The following is a 12,859-nucleotide window of genomic DNA, read 5'->3' on the forward strand; positions in this document are numbered from 1 at the left end:
TTTTAACAATCACTAGACTTTGTGCAAATACATTAAAACCTACACACTCTCCTACTCATCTCAGCCAATTGCAAGGCAAGAGCAGGTGTGATGGCACTACACTGCACAGAAATTAACAGAGGGGTCAGAGACCAAGGGCTTAAAGAGTGGTTACACTGATCAAGGACTCATCTACCCAAGAACAAATACATTTCTCTATTCTGCAATTCAGACTACTTTGATAAGATTACTTCAGCAACAATTCTCAACCTGCAGCAGGAAGCCTGGCAAACCAAAAGAGCAAGAAGATGGTTGCTGCATGAATATTTGGATCTATCTTTCCGTTAGCTATCTGCCAGCAACAGAATACTGCTGATTAAATTACACAGTTCATCAATAACTAAAACGTGGGAAAAAGACAGCTCATTTCTGGAATCAGCAATACAGATGTCCCTTCTTAGGAGCTAATTATAGTCTTACTATGCAGAGACTTCAGACATATGCAGCACAATAAAAAAACCTTGAATGGACTGTAGTACAAGAGAATGAGTCTGTTTTGTACACATGTGGGGGAGATTTTCCCATGCTGTCCCACGAGGTAGGTATACATCCCACCCATTCCACAGGAAAAGAAGAGGCACCATAGTTCAGCAACTTACTACAGTATTATCTCAAATATGTCAGGTTCCAATTTCCCATGTCATTGGCTAACCCAACCTACCCAGAACTGTCCATAAAGCTGCATAAAGATCCTGTGTCAACAGGGTAGGATCCACCACTTACAAAACTCAGGAGGAATTCCAATCAGCGCTTCCCTCAGACTGCCACAGGAAAAGAACACCTTAAGAGAAGCGACACAGAAGTAAAAATGTTTTTAATTCTGAAAAATGTACATGGAGCTCTTTAAAATAAGATTTGTGTTGAGGTTGCTGAGGTGAAAGTGGAGGGAGCTGTGGCACAGGCCTTGGTGTCCCTTCACTGCCCCACGCCGAGGCCAAAGGCAGGCAGAGCTGTGAGAGCCGTGACACCCCTGCGCTGCCAGCCAGGTCTGAGCTCACACATCCCAGAGCCTCCTCTGCAGGGAAGGAGCCAAACTGAACCCCGGGACTGCTCCATCCATTCCCTGGGGCACAGCAGCTGGGAGGTGTCCCCTGGCCAAGGACAGCGTGGGGCACTCAGAGCTTTCCCACGCAGGGAACGCCCTTCTCACAACACGAGTCTGTGCCTGACATGTCCACACCTCTGCACAGCTGCTGGAATTCAGAATAAAATGATGCACAACAGAACAAGCTCATGAAAGTTTACAGAACTTAAATATTTATTTTTAAACCATTTTAAACCCCCCAAAACATTGAAATAAGCTTCATCTATAAACAGATTTACAAGACTAACAACTACAGAAGCTAGAGGAGCACTACAATTTGTTTCTGTGATGCAGTTATTTTGTAAAGCTTCAGATCAACTGTATTTACAACTTTTGCTGCTTTTACATTTATAAAAATATTTATTTAATCCATAACATTATTGTTTTCAAAAACTATTTCCAGACTTTTTTCTCAGATATAAATTCTAATTGAATTTCAGTTATATAGCAGATGAAAGTTTTAAACAGAAACATTTTTTTTAAAATTAAAACAAGGAGTTAAAAGTAATTTTTTTTACAGTGTAGGCACCATTGAAAATAATTGTCCTTGGCATATCTAACCACCATCTCTCACAAGTGTCCTTTATATAAAAACGATGTAATGGCAACATTTGACGAAAAATGCAGTATTTACTTGCACACCATTACTTTTTCAATATTTGGCAGATATATTTCAGATTCTTTAAAATGACTTTTGTGCAAAAACAAAATGTGCAGGTCTGAACCATAAAATAAACACACCCAGCCTTTATCAAAAATAAATTTACACCAACAGTTCCACAGCTAAGTACTGAAAAACAATCCCAGTTCAAAACTTTAGCATAATATACATACTGGGTTGAAAAAGGGAAAAAACCAAATCAAAACAAAACAACAGAAGAGATTACCCATCTAGCAGTACCATAAATATATAACTGAAAGCAACTTTATAGTCTTACCTACTTTTTATGAAAAAAATCACTCCGTACTGCACAGTACTACCTTTTCGTGAAAGAATATCTATAACTCAGTTATTTGCATATTAACTGGTAAATACATATTTAAAATACACTTTCAGAAAATTATAAACAAATTATGTTGATGTACTGTATTGAATGTATTTCAGAACAAAAATGTGTATAAATATCTTACAGGAGAAACAACACCACCACACAGAACGCTGGTGTTACACCGATACCTGCGTGTGAGGTATGTAACATGCGACGCTCGGCTTCTCTGGCTCCCTTCCACCCAGGCATGTAGACTCAGAGGAAAAAAAATTAAATTAAGTTAAACTGGACTTCTGGTTTTGTCCATTATTGCCGAAAGCCCCACCCCCTCAACTGTATTGCTCTAAATTTTCCTACCATGATGATGTAAGATTGAGTTACTACTTCAAAACCTGTTCTAAAAGGTAATACACAGACTGTACATCAGGATAGACCTGTTGCTACATATCACCTGCAAACTATTGCCATATTGCTCTCAAATATATTTAATCATAGAGCTGCCTAAAATACTGTACCAATTTAGAATTAAAATAGATACTGTTGCAGGTTTGTTTTTCAGGGCACAATAACTATATGCTGGTTGAAGCAGGTGCTACAGCAATACCCTTGCCACTACATTACATGTCTTGAATATGCTTGTGAAAAAGCTATTTTTCTCTGAAGCTCATTAGTGATTTACAAAAGTTTAACTCATGAATATAAAAGACCTGTACAACTCCATGTACAGGAACAAAATAGCATCAAAACATACTGTACTTGCACATTCTATTAACTAAAGTAATGGTTATTTCTAAAAGCAAAACTGCACCTCAACATTTATCAGATTAAACAGGTGAAACTACAATATTAAAAGTTGTTCTTTACAAAATAATTTCCTGAAAATATAAAACCATGTGCACTGCCACAAAATAGTTGAGTAGGTTCTTTCAAATCCTCAATCACCATCAATATGTTGCAAAGATCCAAAAGGCACAAGGAGCTCATGAGCTAAGCACTGCCAAGCTTGAAGTAGTTTTGGTGGGTTTCACTGGGTCCATACGAAACAGCAGTCAACTGTGTGAAGTTTCTTAGGATGAGTCATTAACAGAAAATCTACAGATAAAAAAATGCAAGTTACAAAATTTGTTAATGATATTGTTTCAGCTAGGCAAACAGCACATAAATATTTCTGCATCACTAAAGTAGTACATGCCTACATCTCACTGGCTTATAGTACAAAACCCACCAGAAAACATTCCTAAAAGAGGTAAGAAAAAGATTCTCTGTCTCCCCTATTGCCTGTAAATATACTTAAGATCAACCTGCAGGCTAAATTAAAGAAGCAAGATATAGCAACTACAGTAAAGCTGCAGCACTTCAAGACCAGATACAGTAATTGTTAGTACTAGTTTTAGTCTCCAACAGAAGTGTTACCAGTAATTACAGAGCTAAAGCACTGAACATAGCAGATCTCTCTCCTATCACTAAACTACTTACTTCTGAAATTTCTCCATAAGTTTCTTCACCATCTTATCTGTGATCCCTGGACATGTTGCTTCTGCCACATTGATGCTTTTCTCAAGTTCCTCAATTGCTTTCTTTCTGTTAGCATTATTTGTGTCCTGCTGCTTGAGCTGAGGAGTAAACCAAAAAAGTTAAAACTCAAAAAAGTTCAGAGACTTGGCTAATACTTTCAAAGAAGGTTTTTAAGTCAACACTTACCTCAGCAAACACAGGGGTGATTATCATAGTTAAACAACTCAGGGTTTTAACAAGATCCTGATCCTAGAAGTTAACAAATATGGATTACACCAGCATATTACAAAATACATCAACATATATACAACATACACACTGCCTCTTAACACAGTACATGTGATTTTGGAGGTTGAGTTAAATTTAACAAAGTGATTAAAATACATTACAAAACCCACAAAGACACAGTACATCAACAAGTGTTATGGGATGGTGAAATAGATGCCTGATGACACATCTCAAACAATGTCATTCAGCATCAGAAAAACAGCTTTTCCTCACTAGTAAGAGACTTTAAAATTCCTGTCTCTATGAATGGATACTACAGTACATCTGCAGTGTATTTTGCATTTGAGGCTGACATGGCATAGCAAATATCACTAATATCTCCTGAACTGCAGAACAACCAGTCAGTTCTTATGAAAAGTGAAGTTACTAAGTTTTATCACTATCTTCCTTAAACTGGTTTCAGAAGCAGCAGTTAGGAAGAAGAACTGCTCTGTCTGTACGTACCGTCCCGTTCTGGAGCTTCTTTGCATCCGGCTTCTTCCGAACTGTAGTGAAGCTCCACTCAGGGTGAGAATTATTCTCTTTGTTGCTGGACTCCCTGAAACAAAAAGGACATGATGTACATAATACTAGCCACAACAGAACACCAAGCAAGCACAGGTAACTCAAATACATAACAAGTCTATCAGGATTAGTTCTGTATTCCTCAAAATAAGAAGAAAAACATGTATTGAAACATTAACTGAACTTGAAAAGAGGCTGAATAAATTGAAATGTGATCAAAGGCAAACAGAAGATGGTATCTACCTACAAGGCTTACCTTCTCCCATGGCATCCCATTTAAGAGTTATCTGATAGCCAGAAAAACAAGACACTTACAGAAAGCATGTTATTCCACAGGCACTATGCAAACTTCTTCATGCACCTCAACTTTGCTCTGCAGTATCTCTAACTGTGACTCAGTGGCTTTGGTACAACCACTAGTCTCAGACTAGCAAATAGATAGCACTGAAACAGAACTGAAATTGAGTTCAAAGAAAGAAAGAAAACTTAGGCAACAAGCACTTGGACTGACTTATGTGTTACTCTTTAGGGCCATACAGGCGGTTTTCTTGAAAGAAGATAATTTAAAAAAAAGGACCAGAGACAGGTGCACAGAAAGGGAGTTACTCCACAGAAAAGCTGCAGCAAACCCACTTTAAGAACATTACAGAAACAAAAAAAAACACACCCAAAAAAGACTGTAACATAAACTTACGAATCTGAACCATCAGAATCACTTTCATCACTACTGTGTCCCTCTGCTTTCCATCTCTTAAACCTATCAATCAGTTCTGTCAGATAGGAAGTCTTCTTGGCATTTTTCATAATGAATTTGTGCTTCAGAAGTTCTTTTGCAGTGGGACGCTGTAAGAAACACATTAAATATTTAATGTTATGCTAACATTTCATGATTTTAAATGCTAATAGGGAAGACTTAGTAAGACAACAGACTTCTAGAGCTAACTTGTATAATATCAGGAAATTAGTGAAACAGGAAGTCACAAAAGCCAGTAATCCACATTTATGAGCATGCTAAAAATATGATCAAGTCACCCATAGACTATACAGCTTATCCTTCTACGTTAGAAGGTCACACCCAGGAAAATGACTAATGAAAACTCTCCAGTGCAACATTTCCTTGTAAGCTGAATTCAGACAGCAGAAGTTGTGCTGAAGGAAAGGATTTCAGATGATTCTCTCCTCTGTTAAAGCTTCTCTTCTGACATTATCCTAGTTTAGAGTGCATTTTAGAAATCTGCCTCTGCCACTGCATTTTCTTTCAGCATTTTCCCTCCTCCTTTTGAGTATTTTAAACAAAACAAACTAGGATAGAGACAGAGATATAAAAAGCTCCACTAAAATTCACAGTGCAAAGTACAGTCCCTAAAATTATTTCAATCACTGAAGATGCACAATGCCAGCAAAATACCTCACAAGCACAGGAGAGCAGAAAACAAAACTGAAACATCTACAGACACATACACACAGATTTATCTACTCACAAATGTTGGGTCCTTATTCAGACATGCATCAATGAATTCTTTAAAAGGTTTACTGAAGTCTCCTAATAAAGTGGGAGGATTGTTTTTCGGAATGAGGAACAGAACTCTCATTGGATGCATATCCGAGTTGGGAGGCTCCCCCTTGGCCAGTTCAATTGCAGTGATGCCCAGTGACCAAATGTCAGCCTGAGAGGGGGAAAAGGGACTGTTAGTACAAAATTATGGGCTGTCATGACTAAGTATTCAGTAACTGACATCTTCACATATAATGCATCTATATAATAAAATTAATGTTGGCCTAAGTAGATAATGCAAACATTCCCTTCTAACACTTCAGGAACACCTGACTCACAAAGACCTGGCTGACTTAATCAGTCTTTAATGACAAACATCATAGATCATAATTCTTGTTGCAGTTGGTGTCCTAACACTGCCAGCAAGTTAAATGGACACCTAAATTTACACACTTTTGGAAAAGCTTCAGAGATATTGATCTTCCTTTGATCTTTTCCATATGTTAGTGACAAATTAGCACAAATTTCCTATGTCTATCAGAGTTTGTTTAGGTATCCAACCTTGTCTGACAGTTCACTCTAAACGAACAAAGCAGAAAGCTGAATCAAATCCAGCAGGGGATCACTTAATTTCTTTCCTAACAGACTGCTTGATGAATTTAGCTGGAGAATTATTGACAACTAGTTAGACTTCAAACACCAAGTTCACAGTGTAAGTCACAGCAGAATAATGAAATACTATTTATTTTGGCTAAAAGCATCATTATAAACAAATTCTGCCTTTGTATCAAAACATAGTATGGTATTTTGATATAATATATAAAATACTAGTATTCTAAAATTCTTTCCTGACTTTGATTTCTTTTTCCAAGTGAAATATATTATTACTTGCATCTTTTCAGATGAGCTACAATAGCTACTTAGATCACTTAAGGTGTTTCTCATTAAAAAAGTGTTTGGCAGTAGTCAACTACACTTGGCACAGAATCATAAACCAAAACTGCCCATAGAGTAAACAAGGACTACAATTTGCATCTCTCCAATATTCCTTTTTGTTCACAAGACCCAAAATAGCTGTACTTTATAGCAAAGAATTAAACTAACTCATTGTTTATTACTGAAATATCATAACCAACAACAATGTATTGGAGCAAAATTATTTTAAAGAAGAGATGGGGCTTACAAATCTCTGGCACTACTAAAATGCATGACTTTCTAGCTTTTTGGAGTAGAGAGAGAAGAAGATTAAAATTCAGTCCAGATACCAAAATAGTCATCAGTATTAGTCTAGAAACTGAAATGTATCCTATCCAAATCCTTCATCTCTTCTACCAAAGGCTTGTATCTTCTGTGCTCTCCCACCAGCCTACTGGCATGGAAAAAAAGGGGGAAGGCATTGCTCTTGCAACACACTGAGGAGAAATGGAAGGCAAAAGATTAGGTTGCTGGGGAAATGTAAATGAAGGGGTGGTAAAGCTGATCTACACACAGGGCAAGCAGAAGAAGAATTATTCCCAATCTGACTGGCCAACACACATTTTTAAAGTAGGATAGAGAGCTTTTCCAAAATGCCCTAGGGAATACATTATAGTGGGATCACTGAAACCCTAAACAGGAGAATTCCAACTTTTTTATCAGCAAGAACCCTTGTGACAAATACACAAATTCCTTCAAGCCTCACTAATCCTGGGAAAGTCTCCTGGAGTGTGAATGCTTTCAGGACATTCCAGATATCCACCAGTTTTTTCTCTATATGCACATCATGTAAGTATAGTTTTGTATCTACTATTTGAGAAAAAGCAGTAAGAAAGTATTACTTTACATATACCAAGGTTTTTATTCTCTAGATGCTATTTTAAGCAACCACCAACCACACACTCTAGGACATCTTGTGGTTTTATTCACAGAAGAGGGGACTGTTCTCTCCTTATTGTCATTTCTAGCAGCAGTTCTCAGCTCTCAGAAAAACACAAAAGAACTCTGCTTTTCTACTGCTAGTTCACATAGGGAAACTCTCCTTTGCAATTAGGGATCCATCAAGAGCTCTCATGACACAGAAAGGCAGAAGAAGGTACCACAATGCCACTAAGCCACAGCCACCAAGTTACTTTTTACCTTCTCAAGACCTGTGCTAGAAATTTCAGCATTACATGGACCATCTGAGAAACGTGAGAAGAAATTAACACTATGGGCACCATCTTGGCTTTAAATGAACTGCCATGTTCTGGTGGCATTTTACTTTGTGAGTACTTTATTACTGTTTGAATTAAATGCAAAACACTGAATTGAAACCAAATCAACCAATCACCCCACATTCAGGGAGTTGCTCTGAAAGAGACATGACATCACCATTTTACTTTTTTCTCCCCATACTGATAGAGCTAAAAGCAAAAGATCAAAGCAAATGCTGTTGGATAACCAGACACAAAACAGCAAAAGAAAAAGTTCTACTTTCATACTTACTTTTGAATCATATGCTGACTGCTGAATAACTTCAGGGGCCATCCAAAACGGGGTTCCAACAAAGGTATTTCTCTTAATTTGTGTGTCTGTTAGCTGCCCAGCAACTCCAAAATCAGCAAGCTTAACATCACCTTGTTCTGATAACAAGACATTGGCAGCTGCCAAGGGGAAATAACATAATAACTAATTAGAATACTGTTTTATTGTTTTCAAAGGCTTTAACAAAGTAACATTTGAAATGTTGCACACCTTTTATATCCCTGTGAATTTTCTTCTCTGAGTGTAGGTAGTCAAGACCTTTCAAGATTTCCTTTAGCATAGTAGCAATCTGGAACTCATCAAACGGGCCAGCACGCAGCTTCAGAAAAGAGACACATTAAAATAATTTTAGTCTTGTATGTAATTTTTGCCTTGCTTTGATTAAATAAAATCTTAAACCTGAAATATTTTTCAAAATTAGAGAACTAACAAAATTAATGCAATATGTCAGTATTCTAATTGAAATACGTGCCACTTGAATGATCACCTTCACATCTCCTCTACCCAATACACTGAAAATGCTCTTACTCCTCAAACATACACTGTCTGTGCTCCCTTCAGTATGCAAAGCACAAGAAAACCAACAACTAACTTTCCACAAAGTTGTATTTCCCTACAAGCAGCAAACTAGCAGACTGAACTCTGCAATTTAGATTAAATAAATTAAGAAAACCAATTGATTTCAAAATAGATTAATCTGTTGACTATGGGGTTTAAATTTAATGATGCAGTTCCCACTTGTCCCAGTATTTTTGATTACATGTTTGCTTTTGTATCAAGAACATAACATGCTACTATAAAGCTGCTAATGAATTAGGTGCAAACTTTGCACATTAGAAAGCTATACAAATAAAACAAAAGAAATTAAAGTGAACAATCAAAAAAATACCAACAACACAGCACCAAAACAGTGAACACCATGAAATTACGGTAAGGCAAAGCGAGGCAAAACTGAAATTTTATTCTTCTAAAATTTTATTCCTCTACAGGTTCAGTGATTTAAATTGGCACTAGTAATAGCTATTTCCCTGTTTCTGACACTCCACAGAATACAATCAATTACTCAAAAGTGCTAGAGTATCTCACAGCCCCTTCCTCAAAAGGGCCAAGTTCTACAGCTATAAACTACCACAAGCTACACCTAATTACTATGCTTTTGATGAGTAGATGTGATGTAATTTGATAAAGAAGTTTAAATAGATTTGTGAAGTCAAGCATATACTTGAACTCTCACAGACAGGACCCCTGTTAGCGAAAACATAATTATTATCATTCTGTAACAGTGAAGACATGGTATTTTCCCTTCAGAATCACACAAAGACTGAGCTATATAATCTTACAGGAAAGGGTGGGTCTGTAGCATTGCAGCTGAGGCAGAGCTGCACTGAAACCATGGGGAAACCACATTCACACTCAGGACTGTGCTTGTGCACTCTCCAGGCTACACCCTCCATGAATGCCACTCTATCTGAAGTAAAAGGCACTTTCATGCTTAACTGAAAATACCTGAACATGGAAAACCCAACATCTTTTAACCAGTTAAAATTAACTGGTTGTGGACACGTTCCACATTCATTTCCGAGACCCAAACCTAAAGGAAACGTTTTTTACTGGACTGCAATGAATTCCACTTGGAGGAGGTGGGAAGCAATGGACGGAGGACCCCAAACCTCCATCAAACATACAGCAAGAAAAGGACTTCTCAAACTAAAAAAAAACCTGAGAACTGAAAAAAAAAGGATGCTTCCTAATGCTTACAAAGACCAATACAGAAAAATTAACACAAATTCAGTGTGACAGGACTACCATTCAAATTCACACTTTTTTTACCATTACCACATAGCAGTGATGTAATATCAGCTGCCTCCAGGTCTTATTTTTATAAAATTATATAAAACCACAATGAAATAAAGTTCACTGATACTTAAAATGCAAAAAAAAAATCATATACTTACAAGATCCAAAGCTGACCCTCCACCCAAGTATTCCATTATTATCCATAGTTTTGTGCCCTGTAAAGGAAGGTATGAGCTGTCAAAAGTCCAAGGCTGCCATAAAAAATTTATAAATATATTTTAATAGACTACCAGCACACGCTTAGGAAAAGGCAAATAGAGAGTCATTAATCACCTAGTAGTTTGCAATTACTTCTTGCAGAATGATCACACAGCTCCTGTGAAGTCTAATATATTAATTAATAAGTTTGACTTCTGTATTTTAAAAAGCAATGAAAAAACACCATCACTACTAACCAATTTCTGCTAAATAATATCTAAAATTATTTCACTTAAAGGAAAAGAACTTAGAGGGGGAAAAGTGATCAGGCAGTGGTTTAAGTTTTAATTAAATACAAATAATTGTTTAAAATGGACCTTGAGAATATGTGAGTTTCTGCCCTTCATCTGTGGAGATGTATCAACCTCTAGACCTGACAAATTATTCTAACATTGATTTCTAGGTATTGACTTTGTCCTTGGCTTGTTACTGTAAAAGGTGGCTGGATCATAGAAACAAAACTGGAAACACTTAGCAAATCTACAGACTACTTCATGCCAGAGTCCCCTCAAAAGACAAAACTCAAATACGAATCTATGTGGTACTAGTCGAGAAAATTCTGTGAATAATATATTTATTTAAAATAAAACCCAGTTATTAAAAATACTCAACTGAACCACAGCTGGTGAAGTACCACACACACTGTATAAGTTTCCAGCAAATATTTACCAGTGCTAGTTTCTCATTACAGAGCACAAGCTTAGGGCAGGAGCACTCTTTAAAGCCTCTTGCATTCTCCATTGTATACTTTCCCAACCTATGGCCTGCCCAGGGATGGAAATCTAAAGAAAACTCAGCAAGCAAACAAAGGTGCAGTTTCTGAAAGCACCACATCCAATCATCCTAACAAAGTGTGCTCTATTAGATTTATACTAAATTTAAAAACCACACCATTTATGAGAATCTATTCCAATATTATGATCTCAGCAGGGAAGGGCTGGCTAATTTTAGCAGTTTTTATAAAGCCCAACTTTGTCCGCTCAGAAGACCTGCATGGAACTCCTGTTCAAGGCAAACATTGTGGTTACCAGACATGTTTGGAGAATTTGACTATTACTTGAAAACAGTACAGGGTGAAAATGAGTAAGTACTGTTTCTCAAACAATGTCTCAAAGAAATTGCTACTATCCACTGTAATCGGGTGTGGGTATTTTCTAGCCAGGCATGAACAACCTTTTTCCTAGCTATTTTCTGTCAGCCAAGTATAAATAGACAGGGCAGAACAACCAGTATCTTCAGATTGTCTCAAAGCTTGGCTGCACAAAGTGCTGCACAATTCTGATGGAAGTCCTTGGATGTCACTGTAGGATTTCTCAATATTCGAATCTGAAAAGCTGAGAATAACTTCAGGTTTGTTTCAATTGCAAAAGAAAAGAGCAAGCTCAGGTGCCTGTAACAGTTACAAGGCTGGATATGGAAAGCCTTGGTCTAAATGGCACAAATAAGGAAAACAGTCATGAAATTCCAGTCATCAAGAGATTTATCTCTATGGTACTGTTGGAAGGTCCAGCTGAAGCACTTCATCAAGTGCACTTTCCAAATTTGTGTAACCACAACATGCCAGAACTACGGTAACTTTTAATCTTTTTCTTGCCTGAACTGGTAGGGGAGGAATGCATTTTGACAAGCCATTAAGCTGGAGGAAAACACTCATTTCAGCTATCTAGCCTAACTTATCGAGGGGACCCTCCACACCCAATGGTTTATTTATTGAGATGTTAACTCAAATCCAAGTGCAATAGGGGACGAGGAGAAAAATTTAGATCCTGACCTTCTACAAATATGAAATAGCTACAAATACCTATAAATACCTCCATCAGAATTTAAATTACCTTACAGCCACAAAAGTTGCAATACAGCTGAAGCTTGTATGATTCTACCCAAATTAGGGAAAGTCATGATATAAAGGTAAAACATTTTATTATTGTACACAAATGTGTTTATTAAGGTGCATTCTCTGACTGTATATATGCTTGCACATCACCTACCAGTATGTTTAGATAACACTACTGATCTTGCCAGACACCCAAGGAAAACTTAGGAAAAAATTACTAATACCTAAGCTTTAAGGTTAATTCAATGGGAAACTCCCAATTGAACCTCAAGATATCCCACATTACCATGACAGGGGGCTTTTGTACCTTTCTGTGTCACAATAACTGGCATCAACTTCATCACAAGAACCTCAAGAACTTAAGGAAACAGACTTTGCCATCTTGTATCAATGATAAGGTTTGTCAAGACTAAAATAACCTGGTAACAGACAAGTAACATTGCACTGCTAGGAAAACTATTAAAGGACTGTCCATACTTTTAAAATCACATTTACAGGTGGGATATACAAGCTGTAGCTAATGAACAGCTAGGCTGCAGAATGTCTCAAGTTAG

General features: G+C 37.1%; 1 protein-coding gene across 1 annotated transcript in view; it reads right to left on the reverse strand.

Annotated features, from left to right (window-relative positions):
* Positions 1–1,275: 1,275 nt before the first annotated feature.
* Positions 1,276–12,859, reverse strand: part of STK26 (serine/threonine kinase 26) — a 30,575-nt gene continuing 18,991 nt past the window's right edge. Inside the window, exons 4-12 of the mRNA XM_041485080.1 lie at positions 10,372–10,428; positions 8,627–8,735; positions 8,378–8,535; positions 5,901–6,086; positions 5,114–5,262; positions 4,360–4,453; positions 3,814–3,876; positions 3,589–3,725; positions 1,276–3,204 (exon numbers count right to left, since the gene is read on the reverse strand). Coding sequence (XP_041341014.1) covers positions 3,180–3,204; positions 3,589–3,725; positions 3,814–3,876; positions 4,360–4,453; positions 5,114–5,262; positions 5,901–6,086; positions 8,378–8,535; positions 8,627–8,735; positions 10,372–10,428 — 978 coding nt within the window. The 3' untranslated portion in view covers positions 1,276–3,179. The remainder of the gene's footprint in view (positions 3,205–3,588; positions 3,726–3,813; positions 3,877–4,359; positions 4,454–5,113; positions 5,263–5,900; positions 6,087–8,377; positions 8,536–8,626; positions 8,736–10,371; positions 10,429–12,859) is intronic.

This window comes from Pyrgilauda ruficollis, unplaced genomic scaffold (assembly GCF_017590135.1).
Source record: "Pyrgilauda ruficollis isolate IOZ18807 unplaced genomic scaffold, ASM1759013v1 scaffold7, whole genome shotgun sequence".
NCBI classification, from domain to species: Eukaryota; Metazoa; Chordata; class Aves; order Passeriformes; family Passeridae; genus Pyrgilauda; species Pyrgilauda ruficollis.